The 22,024-nt window shown below is 38.7% G+C and overlaps 1 protein-coding gene across 1 annotated transcript in view; it reads right to left on the reverse strand.

The window, feature by feature from the left end:
* AVEN (apoptosis and caspase activation inhibitor) overlaps positions 1-22,024 on the reverse strand; it is a 144,802-nt gene that overhangs the window by 7,496 nt on the left and 115,282 nt on the right. The window contains exon 3 of the mRNA XM_045583858.1: positions 1,321-1,391. Coding sequence (XP_045439814.1) covers positions 1,321-1,391 — 71 coding nt within the window. The remainder of the gene's footprint in view (positions 1-1,320; positions 1,392-22,024) is intronic.

A 22,024-nucleotide genomic window follows, 5' to 3' on the forward strand; every position in this document is an offset into this window, starting at 1 on the left:
AGAAGGCAACTGATCCATGTTCTCTCTCATATCTCTCTCTCCGCCTCCTTCACTCCCTCCCTCCATTTCTCTCTCTAAAAATCAATTTTTTGAAAATACAAAAGGAGTCAAAATGAGTTGTTTGGTTTTCACCACATTCATCAGTGACCTTAGTTTGTGATTTCAACTTGTCCTAGAACTCTAAACTATATTTCATGTATATGCCCAAAGAGGCGGAAACAAATACAAATACTTTTAATTCCCAACTTTGTGCATAATACATACTCTTTGCAAAGTTACAGGCAGTACTTTTACAGTAACTCCTCAATTTGTATAAGACAATGTCCATCTCAAACAACTAAACACACCAGCCCAGCCATAGATGAGCCGTCTGCAGAGTGTGTACCGAGCCACCTGTCTGAGGCAGGACAGACTGTCTAATCCCTGGGATCTAATCAGAGAGTACATGGCAAGCCACCAACAATTCTCTGTGCATCTTTTTTTTTTAAATATATTTTATTGATTTTTTACAGATAGGAAGAGAGAGGGAATAGAGAGCTAGAAACATCGATGATAAAGAATCACCGATCAGCTGCCTCCTGCACACCCCCCACTGGGGATGTGCCTGCAACCAAGGTGCAAGCCCTTGACCAGAATGGAACCTGGGACCTTTCAGTCAGCAGGCAGACGCTCTATCCACTGAGCCAAACCGGTTTTGGCTCTCTGTGCATCTTAAAGGTGTGAAAATATCTGTTATCTTTAATAAGAAAAAAATCAGTGAAATCGTGCATGAAAAAATAATCAAAATTCCTAAGGAGGAAAACATAGCATGAACACAAAGCAAATAAAATATCTGGGCTTTATGGATTCACTGAAAGACATACATGATATTTGTTCTTATTTTATAGCTTTAGTCACCTAATTCTGGAAGACAAGTTATTTAAAGCTATAAAGTAAAGGATTTTTCTCAACATGAAAAACAATGTGGAGGGAAAATTAATTTCCAACCCTAAGAGGAATTTTCAGAAATGGAAAAGAAGGAAGCCCCAATGGCAAAGTAGTCCACTAAAAACCGTGACTCTCAGCTTTCTCCTTTGCAACCTAGTCTGTGAGCAAGTCACACAGATGGCCAAGTATAAAGGTTAACTCTAGCTCCAAGGATCTGTAAAATGTAAGCTCCCTAAAAATGTTCTGAGCAATTGAGGTAATTGAGACTAAACTATCCATGAATTACTGAAGTTTTTCCTACATAAAGACTCTAGCTCAACAATAATATCAGAGGTGTTAGTTTCCAGACTTGAAAAGAGCCAACTCCCCCACATTCAACACAAAGCATCTTACCTGCTTTGGACATGAAGCTTCACCATCCCACTCTTTCTCCTCAGCAAACCGGAACTGTGAGAAGGAGTCCCCTAGAAATATAAAAAACATACAACTTCACAGAAAAGTCCAAGAAAAAGGCTCAGTTCTCTAAACTCCCCTTGTGGGATGGGATGAAAGTGCCATTTCTGAAGAGCCAACCATCCTGAACTCAGGAAGGGTCTGGCTTCCACATCATTGCACAGCAGCCTGTGCATGGTGCTCACATGAAATAGTGTTTGAACCTGCACTTACTGCTCCATTCAGCTCTCAGAAAGGCACTATCCTACATGCTCATTGAGAGATGACAAAAACAGTTCAGGCCATCTACCCGTATTTAGCATACTTCATCTGCTTAAGGCAAGCAAGGAAACGAATATTTACGATTTGGGGAGTGGGCACAGCAGAAAAGGAGAAAAATAGGACTGAAGGATAGCAGTTCTAGCCTGATCCACAATATGAAACTTAAAATCTCTCTCTGAGGTGAGGTTATGAACCTCTATCATCATTCCAAAAATCACCTGCTTAGAATGACAGAGGTAAGACCAAACTCAAAGAATGTGTCTTAGATTAGTTAATATGAATCGTGATACAGTGAACTCTCGGAATAAAGGAAAATGAACATGTAAGATCAACATAAGCGCATGAAAAATGATCCTGTACAGCGAGCTTTGACATAGGCTTATTTTGTAAGTGTTCTTATCCTATTATTTGCATTAAAAACTCCTAATTTATAAATGAAGAATTATTTCTCTGCCTAGCTTTCAGAATCCTCCAAAATGTGGGCCTGCCTCATTAAGCCACTTCCTATTTCTTCAGACTTTCTGTTTCAGAATCTGTCTTTTCCATATTCCAAACATACTTCATATTCCATTCTATTCTCATTTTCTTTAATCCATCCCTCTTTTCAGAAGACCCATACACTTCTGCCCATTAATATTCTATTTATACTTCAAAAACTCAGGTCCAGCCCACTTCTCCCTCCAGTGACCCAGCACTGATTGCCAAGGGGGCTACGGATCAGGCCTGAAGAGAGGCCCAGAGAGAGAGGCAGGGTCTGATCCGTAGCCTCCATGTTGATCATCCCTTGCCTCTCTCTTTCTCTCGGGGCCTGGCCAACAGTGATCAGCCAGGCAGAGGCAGTTGGCGGCAAAATCAGGCTGTCAAGGGAGAGTAGTTGTGGGCAAGATCATGCAGGCAGGCAGTCAGACAGGTTAGAGGTCATCAGGCAGGCATGCAGGTGAGCGGTTAGGAGTTAGTGGTCCCAGATTGCGAGAGGGATATCCCCAATTGAAGAGGGTGCAGGCTGGGCTGAGGGAACTGCCCCCATGCATGAATTTCGTGCAATGGGCCACTAGTATCTACATATATATAAAAAAGCCTACGCAACCAAACAACTGAACAACAGGTCAACCAGTCACTAGGATGCGCACTGACCACCAGGGGGCAGATGCTCAATGCAGGAGCTTCCCCCTGGTGGTCAGTGTGCTCCTACAGCCAACCTCCTGTGGTCCCTCCTTCTAGCCAACTGGCCCCTGATTGTCCCAATTAAAACCTCCTGCAGCCCCTCCCCCCAGCTGGCTGGCCCCAATTAACCCGATCAAAACCTCCCATGGCCAACCTCCATGGCCCTGATCGGCCTTGATCACCAGCCAGGCCAAGGGACCCCATCCATGCACGAATTCATGCACCGGACCTCTAGTATATATGTATAAAAGCCTAAGCAACCATTACCACTGAACAACCAGTCGACCAGTCACTATGACGCACCGAACAACCAGTAAGCAACCGTTATGACCAAACAACCAGTTGACCAGTCACTATGACGCACACTGACCACCAGAGGGCAGATGCTCAACGTAAGAGCTGCCCCTGGTGGTCAGTGCACTCCCACAGCCAATCTTCCATGGTCCCTCCCCCCAGGCCACAAGATCAGGCCAAATTCCTGTGGCTCCTCCCCACCCCTGGCCAGCCAAACTCCTACAGGCCTTCTCCACTCCCACCCCCTGCCAACCTCCCAAGGCTCTCCCCCTTGGGCAGCCAGCCAACCTCCCATGGAACCCTCTCCTCAGCTAGCTAGTCTCCCCATCGGCCCTGATCTGGGGGCGGCTGGCCAACCTCTCGCAGTCCCTCCCCCTGGCCAGCCAACTTCCCCACAGTACCTCACCCTTGCTGGCCAGCCTCCTGATAGGCCACAATCGCCAGCCAGGCCGAGGGACACCACTTGTGCACAAATTCATGCACCGAGCCTTTAGTATATATATGATATATAATAAATAATAAATTAATAAAAATCAATAAATTAAAAATTAATCTGGCTACCTGATATCAAACTATACTTCAAGGCTATAATAAGAAAAACTGTATGGGACTGGCAATAAATGCTGGGAAATTTAGAAAAATACATGCAAAAAAAAAAAAGGAGCTAGACTACTTTCTTACAACATATTCAAGAAGAGACTCAAATGAATCAAAGACTTAAATGTAAGACTCAAAACCATAAAACTCCTAGAAGAAAATATAGACAGTAAAACCTCTGACATTTCTCTTATCAACATTTTTATGATCTATCTCCTTAGGCAAACAAAAGAAAAAATAAATAAATTGGACTAAATCAAATTAAAAAGATTCTATAGAGGGGGGAAAAAATCAACAAAAGGAAAAAAAAAACACCTACTAAATGGGATAGAATATTCACCAATGATACATCTGATAAGGGATTAATATCCAAACTATTCAACATGAAAAATATCCAATTAAAAATGGGCAGCCAACCTGAATAGACCCTTCTCCAAAGAGAGCATACAGATGACCAACAGACATATGAAAAGATGCTCAACATCACTAATGCAAGTTAAAGCCAGTGAGATATCACCTCCCACATGATAGAATGACTGTCATTAATAAATCAAAAAACAACAAGATGAAATGTATAGAAAAGAGAACCCTCAGGCACTGCTGGTGAAAGGCAGACTAGTGCAGTCACTATGAAAAATAGTATTGAGGTTCCTCAAAAAATTCAAAATGGAACTGCTGTCTGACCCAGCAATTCTACTTTGGGAAATATATCTTTGGGAAAGAGACCCAAAACATTAATTGGAAATGATACATGCACCCCTATGTTCACTGCAGCATTATTTACAATAGCCAAGATCTGAAAGCAACCCAAGTGCCCAACAATAGATAGTGGATAAAAAGGTTATGGTACCTATATGCAATGGAATATTACTTAGCCATAAAAAAGAAGGGAAAAAGAATTAAATCTTACCATTTGTAACATGGATAGATATAGAAGGCATTATGCTAAGTAAAATATGTCACAAAGAGAAAGACAAATACAATATAATTTCACTTATATGTGGAATCATAAAGAATAAAATAAACAAAATAGAAACAGACTCATAGATACAAAGAGCAGACTGATGGGTGCCAGGGTGGAAGAGGGTTGGAAAATTGGGTGAAAAAGATAAAGAAATTGAGAAGTATAAACTGATAGCTACAAAATAGTCACAAGATGTACGTAACTTTAGTACAGGATAGGGAATATAGTCAATCATTCTGTAATAATTGTGTATGGTACCAGCTTGGTTCTCAAAATATTGAGGGGGAACACTTTGTAAAGTTATGATTGTCTAACAACTATACAGTCCACCTGAAACTAATATAAATAATAATAAATATAAACTATAATCAAAAAATAAAAAATTTTATAAAGAAATTAAAAATGGCAAAATCAAAAATATTCTTTTGAAAAATCAATCCAGTAGATTTTTAAAACTTAACCAAATAGCTGAATAGCTTATCTTTGGCATTCCTGAACTTCTATATTATAAATGATCCTATGATTGCACAAATTACTATAATACTAGTATATAATTAGCAATGCAAACAAGGCATTTAATATCTGAATATTTACTTTCAAATACAGGTGAGATTCCAACAATGGCTAAATAGCATGTTGCAAACTAATCTTCTTGCTAAGAACTAGGAACACTGGGCCAAAAAAAAGAAAGAAAGGAAAGAGAGAAAGAGAGAAAGAGAGAAAGAGAGAAAGAGAGAAAGAGAGAAAGAGAGAAAGAGAGAGAGAAAGAGAGAAAGAAAGAAAAGGAAGGAAGGAAGGAAGGAAGGAAGGAAGGAAGGAAGGAAGGAAGGAAGGAAGGAAGGAAGGAAGGAAGAAAGAAAGAAAGAAAGAAAGAAAGAAAGAAAGAAAGAAAGAAAGAAAGAAAGAAAGAAAGAAAGAAAGAAAGAAAGAAAGAACCTATTGTATTTGCAGACATTAGAGAGCTACCATAGCCGTGAGGACATAAGGGACAAAGATCTAGAAGAAAAGCACAAGGAGGTAAGTTTATATTTAGAGCTGCTTTTTCCTTTGAGGCATTTGTTAATTTCCAAAGAGGGGTAGAGGGAGCTGAAAGAATGAAAAACTGAGCATAACCAGGAAGGTTGTGAAGCTGCAGGGATCTTCTGCCAGCCTATTGCATTGGGCGAACCAAAACTGCAGTTCAGAGCCTATGAAAGAGAAAGAGTTTAAAAACAAACAAACAAAAAAACAAACAAACAGGGCTTTCACATGTGGGACCCCTGACAACTACATCTTTGAATAGGGATGATGTAGGAATAGGCCAGCCCCCACAAAGTCTGAGGCAAATCTGTGAATCAGATCAAACTGATTCTGCCTATAAGAAGCAAAAGAAATACTTTTTAGAAGAAAATGGCATAGCCTAAAATTATCTCTACCATCTTTTATATACTGTGTCCAAAATTCATTAAAAAACAGCAGGCTTATCAAGAGATGAGACTGAGATAATAAAAAACTAAGAGAAAGGAAAATAAACAAGTTATTGGAGTTATCAAAATTGGATTTTGTGATTTTGCAAGGTGAAAATTTCAAGACCAGGGAAAACTATAAAATCATACACACACACACACACACACACACACACACACACACACATACACACACACACTGACAGCCATGAAGTCATCTTCAATTCATATAAAGTATACACATTAAAAAATACAGGAAAAAAAGCTTTGAGGAAAATGAGATACCCAAAACACATTTGATTACAGTTATCAAACTTCAACAAAATTTAAAACTCCAATAAATAAAGCATAAAGTGGCTGATTTTTAAAAATAAGCTAGTTAAAATGACTACTGAGAAATGGAAACCCCTCTAATCCTCTCACTGAATATGAAGGTGTTCACACTTATCAAAATGATGAATCCTAGAATTAAGAGTGCTTCCAGAAAACATTTCTGAAATTCTTCCTGAATTTTATCACAACCTGCACAAAAGCGATGGTAGTGTTACCAAATGTGCCACCCCATGTCTTGAACATCACATATGTGCACATGCAGAGACAACTGGAGACACTGGTGAAGTGAGACAGCACAGTACATTAGCAGTGATTCCATTCTGCTCCTGCTTTATTCCTTGTCTGAGAGCTCCTGGTCTCTCACTCATGGTGTCGCCAACTGAATAAGTATGGAATGGAAACCAGTAGAGAAGGGTGACAGCCAGCTATTGTGGACAATGGAACAAATGATGAAGGGAGCATGCCTTGGGAGTCATACGCATTCAAAGTTTTGGAAGCACTCACCAGCTGTGTGTTCAGAAAGTAACAGCACAGTGGACTGACCAGAACTAGGAATCACTAAAGGAGTACAGCACTCTCTTCCCTCTTCTTCAGCCAAAGACTAATTCCATGACTTCTAAGAGGCAGTGGAACTCATACAATGTCCTCAAACGACATGAAGGAGCAGCAAGTGCCCATTAGGCTGCTTGAACAACAGCAACAAAACCCCAGACTCTTCTATTTTGCAGATAAGAATACCGAAGTAGCAGGTCTACTAAATCCAATGATTTTGTTATTAAAAACAAAATTTGTTCACAAGGATATGCTTTAAAAAAGTGAAACTGATTTATCTTGAGGGTCCACATTTTTTTTTACATAATAAAAAGTCTCACATAATTCTATTCCTGTCACAATGCTGAGGTTAGTGTGCATGCAATGAAATCTGAGATGCAGTTGACATTGAGACAATCTTGTTATAATTTAAAAGTCAATTACATTGCTCTAAAGCCACATTTCTAGAGGCAAAATTAATGACAGATTTTTTTCAATTGATTGTGTGAAGCAGCAAAAATGTTGGACAATTAGACATGTAGGATTGCAGCAATCTTACATATGCTTCTGAAAATACTCTGAACAAATGTTTCAAGCAGTGCACAATGCTTAAATTTCTGGGATTCCTTCAATGAAACTCATGATCAGCAAACAAATCTCCAAGTCTAGGATTTAATGAAGAGATTAAGTCTTTACCTGGTTGATAACCTGCTCTTTTTTTAGTTACCATTAAATAGAGAACAAGTTTAACTGCTAAGTATCACCACCAACACTCCATCCTGGCAAAGCTAGTCAAACATCTTGCTCCTCTACCCACCTCAGCTGAAAGCCACCATTTACTTAGCATCACAGTATCTGTGGGGACAATCTAACAGAAGACAGTGGTGAGAAATGAGAATGACTGCACATCATCAAAATTAAATCCAGTTGCCAAAACCTATTATAAAAATTTTTCAATAAGCATCAGCCTGTGGTTCAATTCTGGTCAAGGGCACATGCTCCTGTTGTGAGCTCAACACACCCCCTGCAATAGGGGGAGTGCAAGAGGCAGCCAATCAGTGATTCTCTCTCATCATTGATGATTATATCTATCTCTCGCCCTCTCCCTTTCTCTCTGAAATCAATAAAAATATATCTTTTTAAAAATTTCAACAGGTTTATTCAATTTTAAGATATTTTTCTTGTATTTTGGAAATCCATTATACAACAGCAATATTTCACTTTAGCTTCAGCTAAATATGATTTCACACTTGACAATTTGGTCAGAGTATGTATTTGGTGTGCCTCGAATTTTAGTTAATGACATTCTATGAGGCCATTTTAAAAATAAGGTAGCTTTATATGTATAAGAATAGATATCCATTGCTCAAGTGCTATGTGAAAAAAAATCAAGTTTTTTAGTTTAGTATGAGTAAGATAGAGATATACTTATACACACAAAAATGCTGATATATGCATAGAAATAAGTCGAGATATTATATACTTATTTTAAGAATGATTATCTCTCAGAGGATGGAATTAAGGGAAACTTTCTTCCTTTATGTACAATACATGTCCCAGTTTGTAAACAACAAGTACCTATTACTTTTGAAACTGAGCCAAACAGAAATAAGGAAATCTGGAAAAAAGCTAAATTTCCTAAAGGCAGAAACCTTCTCAGAATGCATTTAAGGCAAAACATCCCTAGATCTCAAAGTTGGAATCACAGATGCCATTCATGCAACCTTCTCTTTATAGAACAAGGAAGAACATTGGGTCTGGGAGGCTCGATGGCCTGACTATGGCCACAGAGCCAGTTTATGGCTGGACACCAAGACCTCTTTGCTCCTAGCATTTATTATTATATCTACAACTAAAAAAGCTCTTTCCACTGTTTCCACTAGGCTTCTCAGCTATCTGAATTCCCTAAAACAGTGGTTGTGAGCCACGGTTTGCCGACCAGTGCCCTAGAACAAAAGCAAACAATAAATAGTTTATGCCATTTCCTTCACTAATATTTGACATGATGACAATATTTAAAGGTATGAAAATCCAAACTTAAAAACTTAGGAAAAGAATCACTCAGGGTTCCTTTAAGTAACTACTACAGTACTTTAAAAAATGAGTGTTTTTGTAGAATTCTAGGTATTCTAATGATAGCATCAGGGAAATAAATACACAAACACTTTATTTATAATACCCGGGATTCTCATTCTGCCTCTCTTCTTACACTGGTCTAACACATGTATTATTATCAATGGCAACATGGACACTAAACTTGTTAGAATTCTGCAGTACTATCTTTCTAAAAGTTTAGTCATAGGTAACAAGTCTTTGAATTTTAAGCTTACCCTTTCAGCCCGATCAGCAAAGAAAGGCTTTCTTCCAAACAAAAGTACTTAACATGACTACACTCTCCAGTGGAAGTTAAGACAGGGTTACAAGGAATAATCTTTATCTGGACAAAAAAAAAACCTACAAAGACTTTCAGCTTCGACAATACAGATTTAGGTGTATATGAAGATGGAAAACGTGCCCCAACTAATAACACTCAGCTCCAATGATAGGGCGGTGACAATTCCCATAACTGACATCTGTCCTAGACATTTGGATCTTTTTCTCACAAAACTGGCCCAGACCTTCGTGGTGCATTCTTTTGGAAACCAACACTTGAAAGCAAGAGGAATGTACCACTAGTTCTGGATGAGTATTTCACTTTCAGCTACATGGTCTTAGCTTTTCTTTATCATGATCCCCTTCCTTTATTTCCCCCACAGCCCTTGAAATACGCCCTCTGTCTTTGTGAGGAAGTCTATACAGCCACTACAGTGATTAACTTAAAGTCAGCGTGAGCCAAAAGAACAAGAGAGAAAAGAAAAATATCTCCTTCTGCTCAACAGTGACTTATAATTAGCTTTCTCACCAGGTGTGGGGCCCCCAAAGCCCCTGAGCATCAAATATCCACATTGAGCACTACATAATAGGTGTGCCTATCTTCCCAATGGCCCTAAAAAGTTGCTTCCCCATCTGCAAGGATTATGTAGAAGAGAAAGCCAAATCTACTCAGGTACGATGAAAGGGTTCTAGGCTTTATGATAGAAGAATGATGCTGACATTCTAGAATCTAGCTGTTTCCCTCAAAATAGTTGAATAATTTATGTTAACCCTGTCCCACTGTAGACAATCTACATAGTACAATTTCTCAGGGCAAATATTTCCAGAAACGACAACATCAAATCCAGGGACAGAACTCTACAAGATAAGAGAAAGTGATTAGATAAAAGTGAATAAATAAAAATATAAAGATCAATCCTCAAGACTACGTATTGTATGGTTCCATTTTGGATCAGGAAAAACTATAGAGACAGCAGTAAAAAGGTCAGTTGTTTCCAGGCGTTTCGGGAGGGGATAAAAGTAGGTGGAGTACAGGGGATTTTAACAGTGAAACTATTCTTATGATACTATCATGGTAAACACAAAACATTATGCATTTCTCAAAACCTAGGGCACCTGCAACATGAAGAGTGAATTGTAATATATGTAAATTTAAAAACCAATCTGGGGGGTCAGGGGATACCAGGGGGGGAAATGTAGACTCTGATAAGCGAAACTAACTATATTATAAATGTATGAAACAGCCTTCCTGAAGGAAGTAGGGGTGGGAGGGCAGCTGTTGCCCTAAATAACTTTGGAAATGAATGGAATCTGTAAGAAAAAAGACCAAAGAAATTGAGCACAGTACGTACTGTATTCCAGATGATAAAATTGTTTCGTTTGGGGAATTCTGATTGCCATACATATGTACTGGACTTGAACAGGAAGATAAACTGATGACAGATGTGGGGGGCAGGTTATTACCCAATACGTTCTGATGAGCACTGTTTGGTGCTGGCATTATTCATATCCGTGATACACACTGCTTTCATTGGAAAGTCACAAGTTGCCTAGTATTTGGTAGATTTGTTTGAGAAAGTCAGTACCAGGGGTGTAGATTCTCATTATTTACAGCTGCCTTAGAGCATGCCTGGCTTCCTCTTATCTAAATTTGCCATTCCTTATCTAAAAGACAGAGTACAAGTTTTAAGGAAATCTGATATACAGAAACATAAAATTATAAAACAGTAACTTGAAAAACTAAATAATTTACCGATTTACAAAGGATTCATGAGCAGATTCATCTGCTGAGACTCCATGACATATTTAAAATGTGACTGAGTTTCCAGAAGCTTTTCTTAAAACTTTTCAGAAAGCATTCATTGTGAAGTTGCAGCAATGTCGGTGGATTAGCTATGAAGAAGCACTGGTGTTTGGATGCTCCCTCTCAAGGGTTTCTGCTTTGAGGAGTACATTTGTGTCCTATTGTATTCTCAAAAGAATTGCTTTTCATGGGTGTTATCAAAAGTAGCAATATTTTTCAAGATTTCAAAGCTCAGAGTAGAATTTGTGGCAGTGAATTACCAGAGTAGTATCTCTATATCAGTGGTGTACCTCTTGTGTTTTAGCAGTAAGATGAGGGTAATAAATGTTGGGTTTGCTTTTGCTATTTCAAAGGAAGAAATATCTTCTAAACCTTTTGCCACTGTATGAGAAACTTTAGCTAGGGAAGGTGTCAGTGGAATCTGTTTGCCAAATGTTATCTGACAAGTTTTAGCAATCATTTTTTACATAATTAACCAGGTTTGTTCAGTTTCATGTTTACTGTGTTTCAGAGAGATGCCATTGGGCAGAATTCAGCAAGTTAAGGGCCTTTTTAAAAAAATCATTCAACTCTGCAAATTTAGCCCCATCTACGGCTTTTGGGTATTAACCAAATAGTATCTTTTTTTTTTTCTTTTTCTTTTTTTAACTTTAGGATATACCTCTAAAGTATGAGGTCTTTTTTAATACTAAAATAATATTTTGTGAATAAATTGCAGTAATTAAAAATGATAAATTAGACTGACAGCTGTCAGAGGGGAGGGGGGCTGTGGGGTTGGGTGAAAAAGGTGAAGGGATTAAGGAAAAAGAAAACTCATCAACACAGACAACAGGATGGTGATTGCCAGAGGGGAAGAGAGATAGGAGAGGCAGAAGAGATTAAAGAGGGGATAAATGGAGATAGAAGATTTGCCTTGGGGTTGTGAAAACACAATAGTGTGTACAGTTGATGTATTATAGAATTCTACACCTAATAAAACCTAGACAGTTTTATTAACCAACGACACCCCAATAAATTCAATTTAAAACTAAATAAAAATAATACATTATCAAATATGTAGATAATATTTAAATATCTCCATAAAATGTTTTGGGTTTCTCTTGGGGAGAGGAGGATTGTTTTTTATAGTTGCTGAATTCAAATCATGATCCAAATAAATACCCCAGGATGGATTTAATTGATGTGTCCCTTAAACCTCTTTAGGGTTCACAGTTAGTTGAGGAAACCAGATCATTTAACCTATCTGTTTTTTCACTTTCTGGATTTTGCTGACTTGCACTCCCATATCATTGTCCAATCCGTTCTTTTTTTTTTCCCCCTCTACGTTTCCTATAAACTGATAGTTAAAACTAGAGGTTTGATCAGATTGAAATTCAATTTCTGGATGAATGCTTTTTAAATCAGAAAAAAATTAATGAAAATGTATAAGGACAGAATCCAATTTTAGGTAAAGATGTGATGTTGGCTTTTAGAGTTATCTGGACAGGAGGAAAATATCCCAAACCCACTGTCTGTCTGAATGGTTAGGAAATGAGTAGGACCTGAAGTTGCTGCTCATCAGTAGTATCATTTTGTAATGAAATTAGAATAAGTTTAAGTTGTAATAACGTTTTTTAAAAGGTGAAATGATTGATAATATGCCCAGCCTGTATGGTCATCAATAGTAACATCATATAAAATCCAGGATGGTAACTGACAGGCTTTTTCAAATGAGAAGAGATTAGATGATAGTCACCCAGGAAAATGGTGGTGTACTTGTATCTAATTTTGAACCCATTTTGTTTTCCAAGAAAATGGGGTAGCAAGTAGAAGAGATGACAAGTTACTTTCCAAGCCATTTTCCCATCTTGGTAATTCAGAAATGGATGCAAAGAAAAGTAGATTTGTGTCCAAGGTAAATACAGGAAAATTCTGTTCTAGGAAAGTTAAAAAAAAAAAAATGGTACATAATTAAATTGAGATTTCTAAAGAGGGAATTATAAGACATCTGAGTTTCTTCAGCCCGTGCTCTGGGCAGACTGCTCTGTGGGACGTATGGAGCGGCAGGACTCTTGTCCCTGCTACAGAGTCCACAGGCTGAAGGGAAGGAAAGGGAGCACCCACTGCACACAGGTCCCCGTCTCAGGACACATATAACCCAATGTCTACAAGTCTGCCTCTGCTGAGTATGGCACCTGGGCAATCTCCTTTCCCTCCTCTGACCCAGGGCTCCCAGTACCAAAGCAGGGGAACCTAAACTTCCTGCTTCTCCACGTACCTATTTTCCAATAAACTATACTAAGCATTCTTTTGTGTTCACAAATTAAATTGTAGTGAATGATATATAATTAACCTTATGTAAATATTTATAGCTGTCATTGTGATGATGTAATATTGCTAAAATTGCCTTTAAGTCAGAATTATCATTGAATTGTAAAGGAGAATTTTGTTGCAAAATAAAATTTCAATTTGTATCACCCCTTTTCAAGAGAAGATGCTTAAGTTTTCTCTTTTCTGGTGGAGAGTGCAGAAAAAAAAATAGCTATTTGAAATGTCAATGTTTCTAAATCCAATATATATTTAAAACTGTTTAAATAGAATAAATTCTGGCATTGCTTTCCTTTGGTTTCTTTTCCGGAGAGGGCCATCTCCTGCCAAATGAGAAATACTTTTTTTTTAACAGTTGTGACATTCAAAAGCTTATCATTCTATAGCTGCAAAGTATTTCCAGGTAACTTACTGTCTCTAGAGAAAGAATGGATTATGCGGTTTACATATATTTTGTTATTTCTAACTTTAACTTTTTGATAAGCTGTATATCATTAACATGGTTAACTTCTCCCTTTTGTTGGGTTGGTTGCCAGGCCTGTGATTAGCTAACAGCATGAAGACCATAGTAGACTGGCTTCACAGTGCAGTGAGAAGTCATAAACTACAACAAAATACAATATGTACTAGCCATCAATGTGAAGGGGGGAAAGCCTTAGAATTGATATTGAATAAAATGGCAGAGACCAGCATCACGCAGAAGGCCACCAATGGAGAGAGGAGATCTCACACTGAGACTTCCTAACTTTTCAAAGCAGCTCTCCTCAATAAATACCATCAACCATGCAAGTCACAAAAGGCCACATGATTTGCACAAACAAGACCCATGACGACATGCTTACTCTGACTCAAGACTGAACCAAAGCCCAGAGCTTACTGGTTGTTTGGTTTTTTTTATAGTTTAATTGCCCACTTTAATCACTTTATAAATCCTTGAACATTTCCCTATGTAATTATTTCTGAAATGGAATAAATAACCGAATATTATTTCATTATATGCATGTACTATTATTTATTTTACCAACCCCACTATGAATATTCTTTTTTCAAATTAAATTCTTTATTGTTTAAAGTATTACATGAGTCTCCTTTTTCCCCCATTGACCTCCCCTGGCCACTCCCTACTCACAGCACATGCCCTCACCCGCCTACTAGTTATGCTCATATACATGAACACAAGTCCTTTGGTTGATCTCTTTTCCCTCAGTGCCCCACCTTCCCTCATAGGTTGAACAGTCTGTTCAATGCTTCTATGTCTCTGGTTCTATTTTTGTTCATCAGTTTATGTTATTCAATGACATTTCACAAATAAGTGAGATCATGTGATATTTATCTTTCTCTGACTGGCTTATTTCACTTAGCATCATGCTCTCCAGTTCCATCCATGCTGTGGCAAATGGTAAGAATTCCTTCTTTTTATAGCAGCATAGTATACCATTGTGTATACCAGTTTTCCAGAGCTTACTCATAACTGCTCACGCAACCCGTCCCCAGCAAGATCCACAGGGACCAGAGTCAACTTTCAGTCTGAGAGGTCCTTCATGGACACTGTTATTAGCACCAGGTAACTGAGTCTACTGTCAGATCCAATAATCACAGAATGTCAACACTGCTGACAAGGAATATAGTAGCTAGATATAAAAGGAAATTCACAGAGTATACATTTAAGACTTTACTATCCACTTACTTATAATGTTTCCAAGAAACAGCAAAGGTTTACCTGACAGATTCAATGACACTATACTATGTCACTGAATAGTCAATGACACCTTGAAAGGTGAGGGGCTGCATTTTCTCAAATATAATCAGGGGTGCCAAGGGAAAAAGTGAGACCAGCCTGAAGGATACCAAATTAAGTCCTCAGACCTAATATTCAAAGAAAGGGGAAAAAAGAGGAAAGAAGTGAAGCGAGCCCAGAATTGGGGGTTTTATTTTAGGAATATTTGTTTTGAAAAGTCAAGTATCTGAGTTTGAATCTTGACCCCACTATTTAGTAACTGTGTTTCTTAAAGAAAGTTGTTTGAACTTCCTGTCAAATGGGGATAAGAATAGTCCCTAGCCTTGTGAGATTCTGAGCATTCAATGAGCTATGCACATACAATTGTTTTAACACAGTCACTGGCAGGTAGTAAATGCTTAGTAATATATAGTTGTTAACATAATCACTAAACAAACAGTAAGTAGAAATTATGATGCTGCTCCATCCTGAGATATATTATGCCCCCAAACCAAGTGACACCAAGGCTCTCCCCCAAAAATGTCAATTATAATATTATAATCCATCTCAGACTCAGATTCAGTTGCCTGCACCAATTCTGTAAACAGATCATAGCAAACAAAACACCTTTGCCATGGGTCCACAGGATGAAATGAAATGCAAACAGGATAGCCATGTACTATGACTGACTGTTCGAAAGCTCACATTTGCTTTTTACAATAATACATTTCTACTATAATCTTGAATGAGAATGAATAAAAAAGACTAAGGTTAGAAACTCTATCTGAGTAACTCACTGCCTTCAAAGACCAAACATCAACTATTAGCGTAAATTATGAGGACCATAGGAAGAACGGCCACTGTTGTAAGGCATTCAAACTACTTTTCAAGACTTGATGATTTTTTTTTTAAATCCCATTATAAACTGCTCCATCATAATAAAAAAGAAAAACATATAAATACTAAATATTAAATTTCTTTTACTTAGAAACTAGAGGCCTGATGAATGATGATTCATGCAAGAATGGGCCTTCCTTCCCCTGGCTGCTGGCACTGCCTTTGCTCTAGCCAGAGCCACCTTTCTGCCTTCCCATGCTGCCCAGAGGCCCAGAGTGGCTGGGGCAGTGCAGAACACCTGCATCCCACCCCTGCCGCTCAGCGCCTGTACATGCAAACTAACCTGCCATCTTTGTTGGATTAATTTGCATACATCCTCCTGATTGGCTGGTGGGGATTGCAAAAGTACGGTCAATTTGCATCTTCCTCTTTTATTAATGTAGATAATTCTACACCAAATAACAGTATATAATTTATCACCACAAAACATTATTATGGAATAAGAAGGAAAAGACAATCTCAAAATTCACACCCATTAATGTATCAGATGTTCCAATGACCAAATCAACCTCATGTTCACCTTGCTCATCTGTATAACTCATTAATATCAATAACAGCAAATTTCCTCACAACTATATATTTTTAATGTTACTTAATCACTTGGCTCAATGATATAACATGCATACATACACACACACACACACACACACACACACACAATGGAATAAAAAAAAAAAATGAAACCCTGTAATTTGAAGCATTATGCCAAGTGAAATAAGCCAAACAGAGAAAACTACAATTGCTGCATGCTCTCACTTACCTGTAGAATTTAAATAAGAAACACATCAAAGTGGCTGCCAGCAGCTTGGAAAAGGAGAATATGTAGATCCAAGGACAGAAACTTTGTTAGAATAAGTTCTAAGGATCTCATGTAACAGCATGGTAACTATAGTTAATAATACTGTGCTGTACTGTGTGCTTGAAAGTTGCTGAGAGCAAGATGCAATTTTGGTTCCTTGAGTTCTTGTGACCAGTGTTTTTCTGTCTTTCCTATGGAACAGAGCTGGTGCTTCACATCACACCAATCGTACTTAGATAATGAATCAACCTCTTGGCTCCCTTTGTGCCACCCTTTGTAAGGCGCTTGTTCTTGCCCACCGCCATGGAGTTGCTCAGAGAGCCAAAGGGCCCCTTACAGGTGTTTCTTACACGGATACACTACTGTCACATCATATTGATGATTCTCTGCTGTTGGTCACCACGCTCTCTTAATAAATTATTGCAATAATGTCCTAATTGTTGTACCTTCCTTTAATATCGTTGTCTCAAGTCCCCAGCAAGTCCACTAGGTAAGCAAACAATCCCTTTTCTATATTATATTCAAATGCAAATTGATCCTGTCGCCCCATTTTTTAAAGCTCTCATCAATTGCCCTCCACTGATTTTATTTTTTTCATATATTTTTATTGATTTCACAGAGGAAGGGAGATGGAGAGAAAGACAGAAATATCAATGATGAGAATCATTGATTAGCTGTCTCCTGTGTGCCCCCTACTGCACATTGAGCCAGAACCTCCAAACTCAGACATGTGCTCTGACCAGGAATCGAACCACGACCTCATAGGTCGAAGCTCAACCACAGCCCTTCACTGAATTTAGATAAAAGTTTAACATTTATTTCCAGCTAAGATGAAACATGAGGAATCAACTTATCTTCCCACCTGAAACAATAAAAAAATCTGGGAGAAACTAGGCACAGTCCAGCAGACTACCCACAAAGAGATGAAACTAAGAATCCAGGGAATCCAAGTAAATAGTCTTTAGGAGAGAATTCCAGAAAAGGGAGAGCTTCAAAGAGAGGGAATGTGGCAATCAGAGAGGGTCTCCCTCGAGTATTCAGCAGACTCTGATCACTGCAAAGTGTGAGGAACTGTCCAACACCAAGAAAAAAAACCAAAATGATTATAGGAAAGCATGTGAGTACTCGAAACAGGGCCAGGAATAGTGCTGTTTCTACCAGCACTAGAAAACCTTACAACTCATGGGGCATCAAAAAGAATATTCAAATGGGTCTTGCTGAAGTAGTTGGAATAATTAACTTGATGCTAAACATTGCTCTGGTCTCATCCAAGGAACCTTAAAAGCAAGACCCCAAAGGACCAAACTTAACTGCATCCTAGAATAAAACTACCTAAGATGTATAGGACTACAAGAGTGTGAAATACCCAAGAAGATAAAATTCACAATTTTTGACATGCAATCAGAAATTACCTGACATATTAAAATAAGCAGACAAGGACCTTATGCCTTATTAACATAGCTTGTATTCCCCAATACATCTGGTCCCTAGCTAATTCTCTGGCCCTAAAGTCTCCCCTCAACATTTTAGGTTTCATATCTACTGAATTTGTTTTAGTTCTTCAAAAACACCAAGCTCTTTCTTGCTTTCATTGTTAACTATCTCCCCTGTTTGTCCTGGTATACAGGAAAACTGTCAGGGCGGGGGAGAGTCCTGATTGGATGTGCTCGACAACATCCATTGTGTAAATACTACCAACTTCAAGCTAGCAATGGTTTAACAATCAGCTTGAAAATTTTCTAACTTTTTAACAATCAATTCTCATGAGCTGTGACAAGCTTGCATTTGTTCCTCCCATCACCTGCTTGGATTGTAAACACTCATCCTCCGGTGTCAAGTTCAACATCAGTTACTCTGAGAATCCTTCCATGGTCCATGTTCCTTCAAATCTAAGTGAAATGTTTCTGCCCTGTACTTTCGCCATTAAAGCACTTGTGATATTCTTCATTCTTTTGTTTTGTACCTGTCTGACCCATAAACCTCAAGAAGGTAGGTATTCATTACTGCATCTGCAGAGTATCAGCACAATAGCCAGTGCATAAGAATACTCAATGAAAATTAGCTGAATGAGCAATAAAAAGAAACATATGGATACATACAACAACACAGATGAACCTCAAATGCATTATGCAATGTGAAAGAAGTCAATCACAAAAGGCTACATTCTATGAAAATAACAAAACCCGCCAATCAGTGGTAGCCAGGGGCTGGGGTAGGGAGAGGGATTTGCAAAGGGACACACAGAAACTCTTGGGGTTGATGGAAATGTCCTGTCTTGATATTGCCTAAAAAGGGTAAATGTTACTGCACATAAATTATACCTCAAAGACAAAGACATGAATTTATTTTTAAAAATAGCTGAAGAAATGATGAGTAAATCAGAGCCCAAACTTAATCAATTTTCAGCATAATGTGGGCAGGGCAGCAGTAAAGATTAGATAATACAATGGTTTCCCAGAGCTGCCTTAACAAAGTACCACAACCTTAGGGGAGCCCACAACAACAGAAATGTATCCTCCTGCAGTTCTGGAGGCTAAAGGTCTGATATTAAGGTGTAGGCCTTGCACCTCAAGAGGCTTTGGTAGAGCAACTGATGTTGCTGGCAATTCTTGGTGCTCCTTTCCAAGTCACTGCATCACTCCAACACTGCCTCCTGGTCACATGGCCTTCTTCCTCTTCTGTCTTTCTCCTCTGTCTCTCTATGTCCAAATTTCCCTCTTTTATTAAGGACACATGTCATTTTATTAGAGCCCAACCTAATCTGGCATGACCTCATGTGAACTTCATTATACTGACAAAGACCTTATTTCCAAATAAGGTCATATTCACAAATACTGAGGGTTAAAGCTTAAACATAATTAGCAGTGAGTAACTCACCAGTTCTCCCTCAAATAGCTCTGATATAGCTCTCCTCCCTTCCCCAGATTTCCTGGTTGGGAGCCAGAAAGAAGGAAGAAGTGGTGAGATGAATGAGTCGAAGTACTGCTGCTCTAACTGCAATTCAATCCATAATACCCAGAAATAGCTATGAAACAAGGCAAAGATATGACAACACAAAAAGACATAGAAAGTGCAGTGGTTCAGAAGTGCTAGGGGGCTTAAGAGAAGGTTTCATGGTATTTTAAAAACAGTATTTGAAATGGTCCTGGATAGAAGATATGAAGAAGAGTAGGATGTGCTAAGTCAAGGTCGTTCTAAGAAACGCTATCATGTTAGAAGACAGGGGCAGGCAAGAATGATAAGAGGAAGGGGTCCAGTTGGATGAAAGCATTAGCTCTAAGAATGATATATTGGAAAGGTAAGTGAGAACAAGGTCCAGGTAGCAAGAGGTAAAATGCCTAAATAAGGAGCCTGCAGTTCATTCCACAGGTGTTATTGGGAGGCCACTAAGGAAGCAACAGCAGTAAAAATTGATCTTTTCTCATGCCTGCCCAGAAAACACAGCAAAGAGGTTCACATAACAAGACCAGTAACTTTTCAAATGAATAGCCTTTTGGGCTGTTCACATCACCCAGGTTGCAATTTGTCCCACTGACCCAGCCAACATGCAATATCAGAATTAGAAACAGGGGGAGGGCCCCACTCTGCTACTGTGTGGAATGCATGTCATTCATCTGCTGAAATGGTTCCCCAGTGGAAATACAACAGTAATTCAAAGGTGTTTATATCTATTTGCTTCAGTAAAAGACTTTTCTAGTGTTAAATTGCAACCTACAGTACAGAAGTTAGTAGGATTTCTAACCTGATGAGAAAACTGTTTCCTTAGGTAATGCCTCTCTCCAAAAGAGTGTTCCCAGAGCGCAAACCAACTCATCCTTTTAGGTTATAAAGCTGGACATCCTCAAATGATAGCATTTGTTTTTGTTTTGTTTTTACAAAAAAAAAAAAAAAAAAAAAAGAGCACAGAACAAAGAATCTAACTGCTAACAATTCTGCTGAAATTCACAGTCAGAGTGCCAAGGCCACAGTTATTGCATGTGTTCCTGTCCTTGCATCTACACCTGTATTTAAGCACCTTCTTCCCCCCACCTCAACCCCTTTGTCTTCTCTCTAAGCCCTTTTCTGGGACTACGCAATTGTAATTGCTCTATGGAAATTAATCCTTGATACCCTCGGGGATCTAGAAGGTCAACTCTCCCACAAAGCTACATTGTGTCTGAATGTTCCCAATGTCTGAGATTATAACTCCAGTATGGGAAAGTGGACAGTTTCAGAAAAACAATTCTAAAAAATTTTTAAACAAGAAATACCTGATTGCATCGCCAGATAAGTCAATTAAAATATCATTTTGGTGTCATATTTCTCTTCAACCACAATAGGTTACAAGTTTAAATCAGATTCTCTTTCTAACTCCTAATTGTTCAATTTCATAAATGGCAATATCCGTCAACCAATCATTAGCAGTGAGCAGCTCATCGTTTCTCCTCAGCCGTGCCCAGGACATTGCTCTCCTCCCCCGCTTTCTTAGATTCCCTGGGCCGGGGCCACAAAGAAGGAAGAATTGGTGAGACAAAAAGTCCGAGTGCTGTCCCTCTAACCATATTTCAAAAACATATACTCTGTCCCCAAGACAGCCATCGAGGCCAGTTGGCATGACACGCTCTGGGAATTTTAAGGGGTGTCTCAGGGGAAAGCCTGGGACACCAAGGCCAGTTATTTTTCTTCCAAACTGGATTGTGCACTTTAGATGACAAGTCTGTTTCTTAAGGGTCATTGTCAATCCCTGGTTCCATGCTTTTCACACATTGAAAAAAAGGATTTGCTCATCAAGAAGGGAGGAAATGGGATCTTGTTTAGGCCAGCATGTTAGCAAAGTCCTCGTAATTTGTCGAATAGTTGCCTGGGAGGCACACATTCCCCTCACCTCCATCCCAACATAAGCACACAAGTTAAAATTCGGCAGTTCATAAGAATCCAACAGAGAGCCGAGGCTGGGTCCCTAAAGTCCTAAAATAAAAGAAGAAACTGTTTTATTACCACAAGATTGACAACCCAAATAGACTCAATATGGAGCAGAGACACAAATATACAAAGAGGTGACAGTGCTAGAAGAAAACATGGGTAAATTTTACATTTCATAACCTTGGCGGTGAGGAAAACCTTTATAAACACAATACAAAACTCACGTAACTCCATAAAATGTAAAGTGGCTGTAGAG

The sequence above is a fragment of the Pipistrellus kuhlii genome, unplaced genomic scaffold (assembly GCF_014108245.1).
Source record: "Pipistrellus kuhlii isolate mPipKuh1 unplaced genomic scaffold, mPipKuh1.p scaffold_m20_p_1, whole genome shotgun sequence".
NCBI lineage: Eukaryota > Metazoa > Chordata > Mammalia > Chiroptera > Vespertilionidae > Pipistrellus > Pipistrellus kuhlii.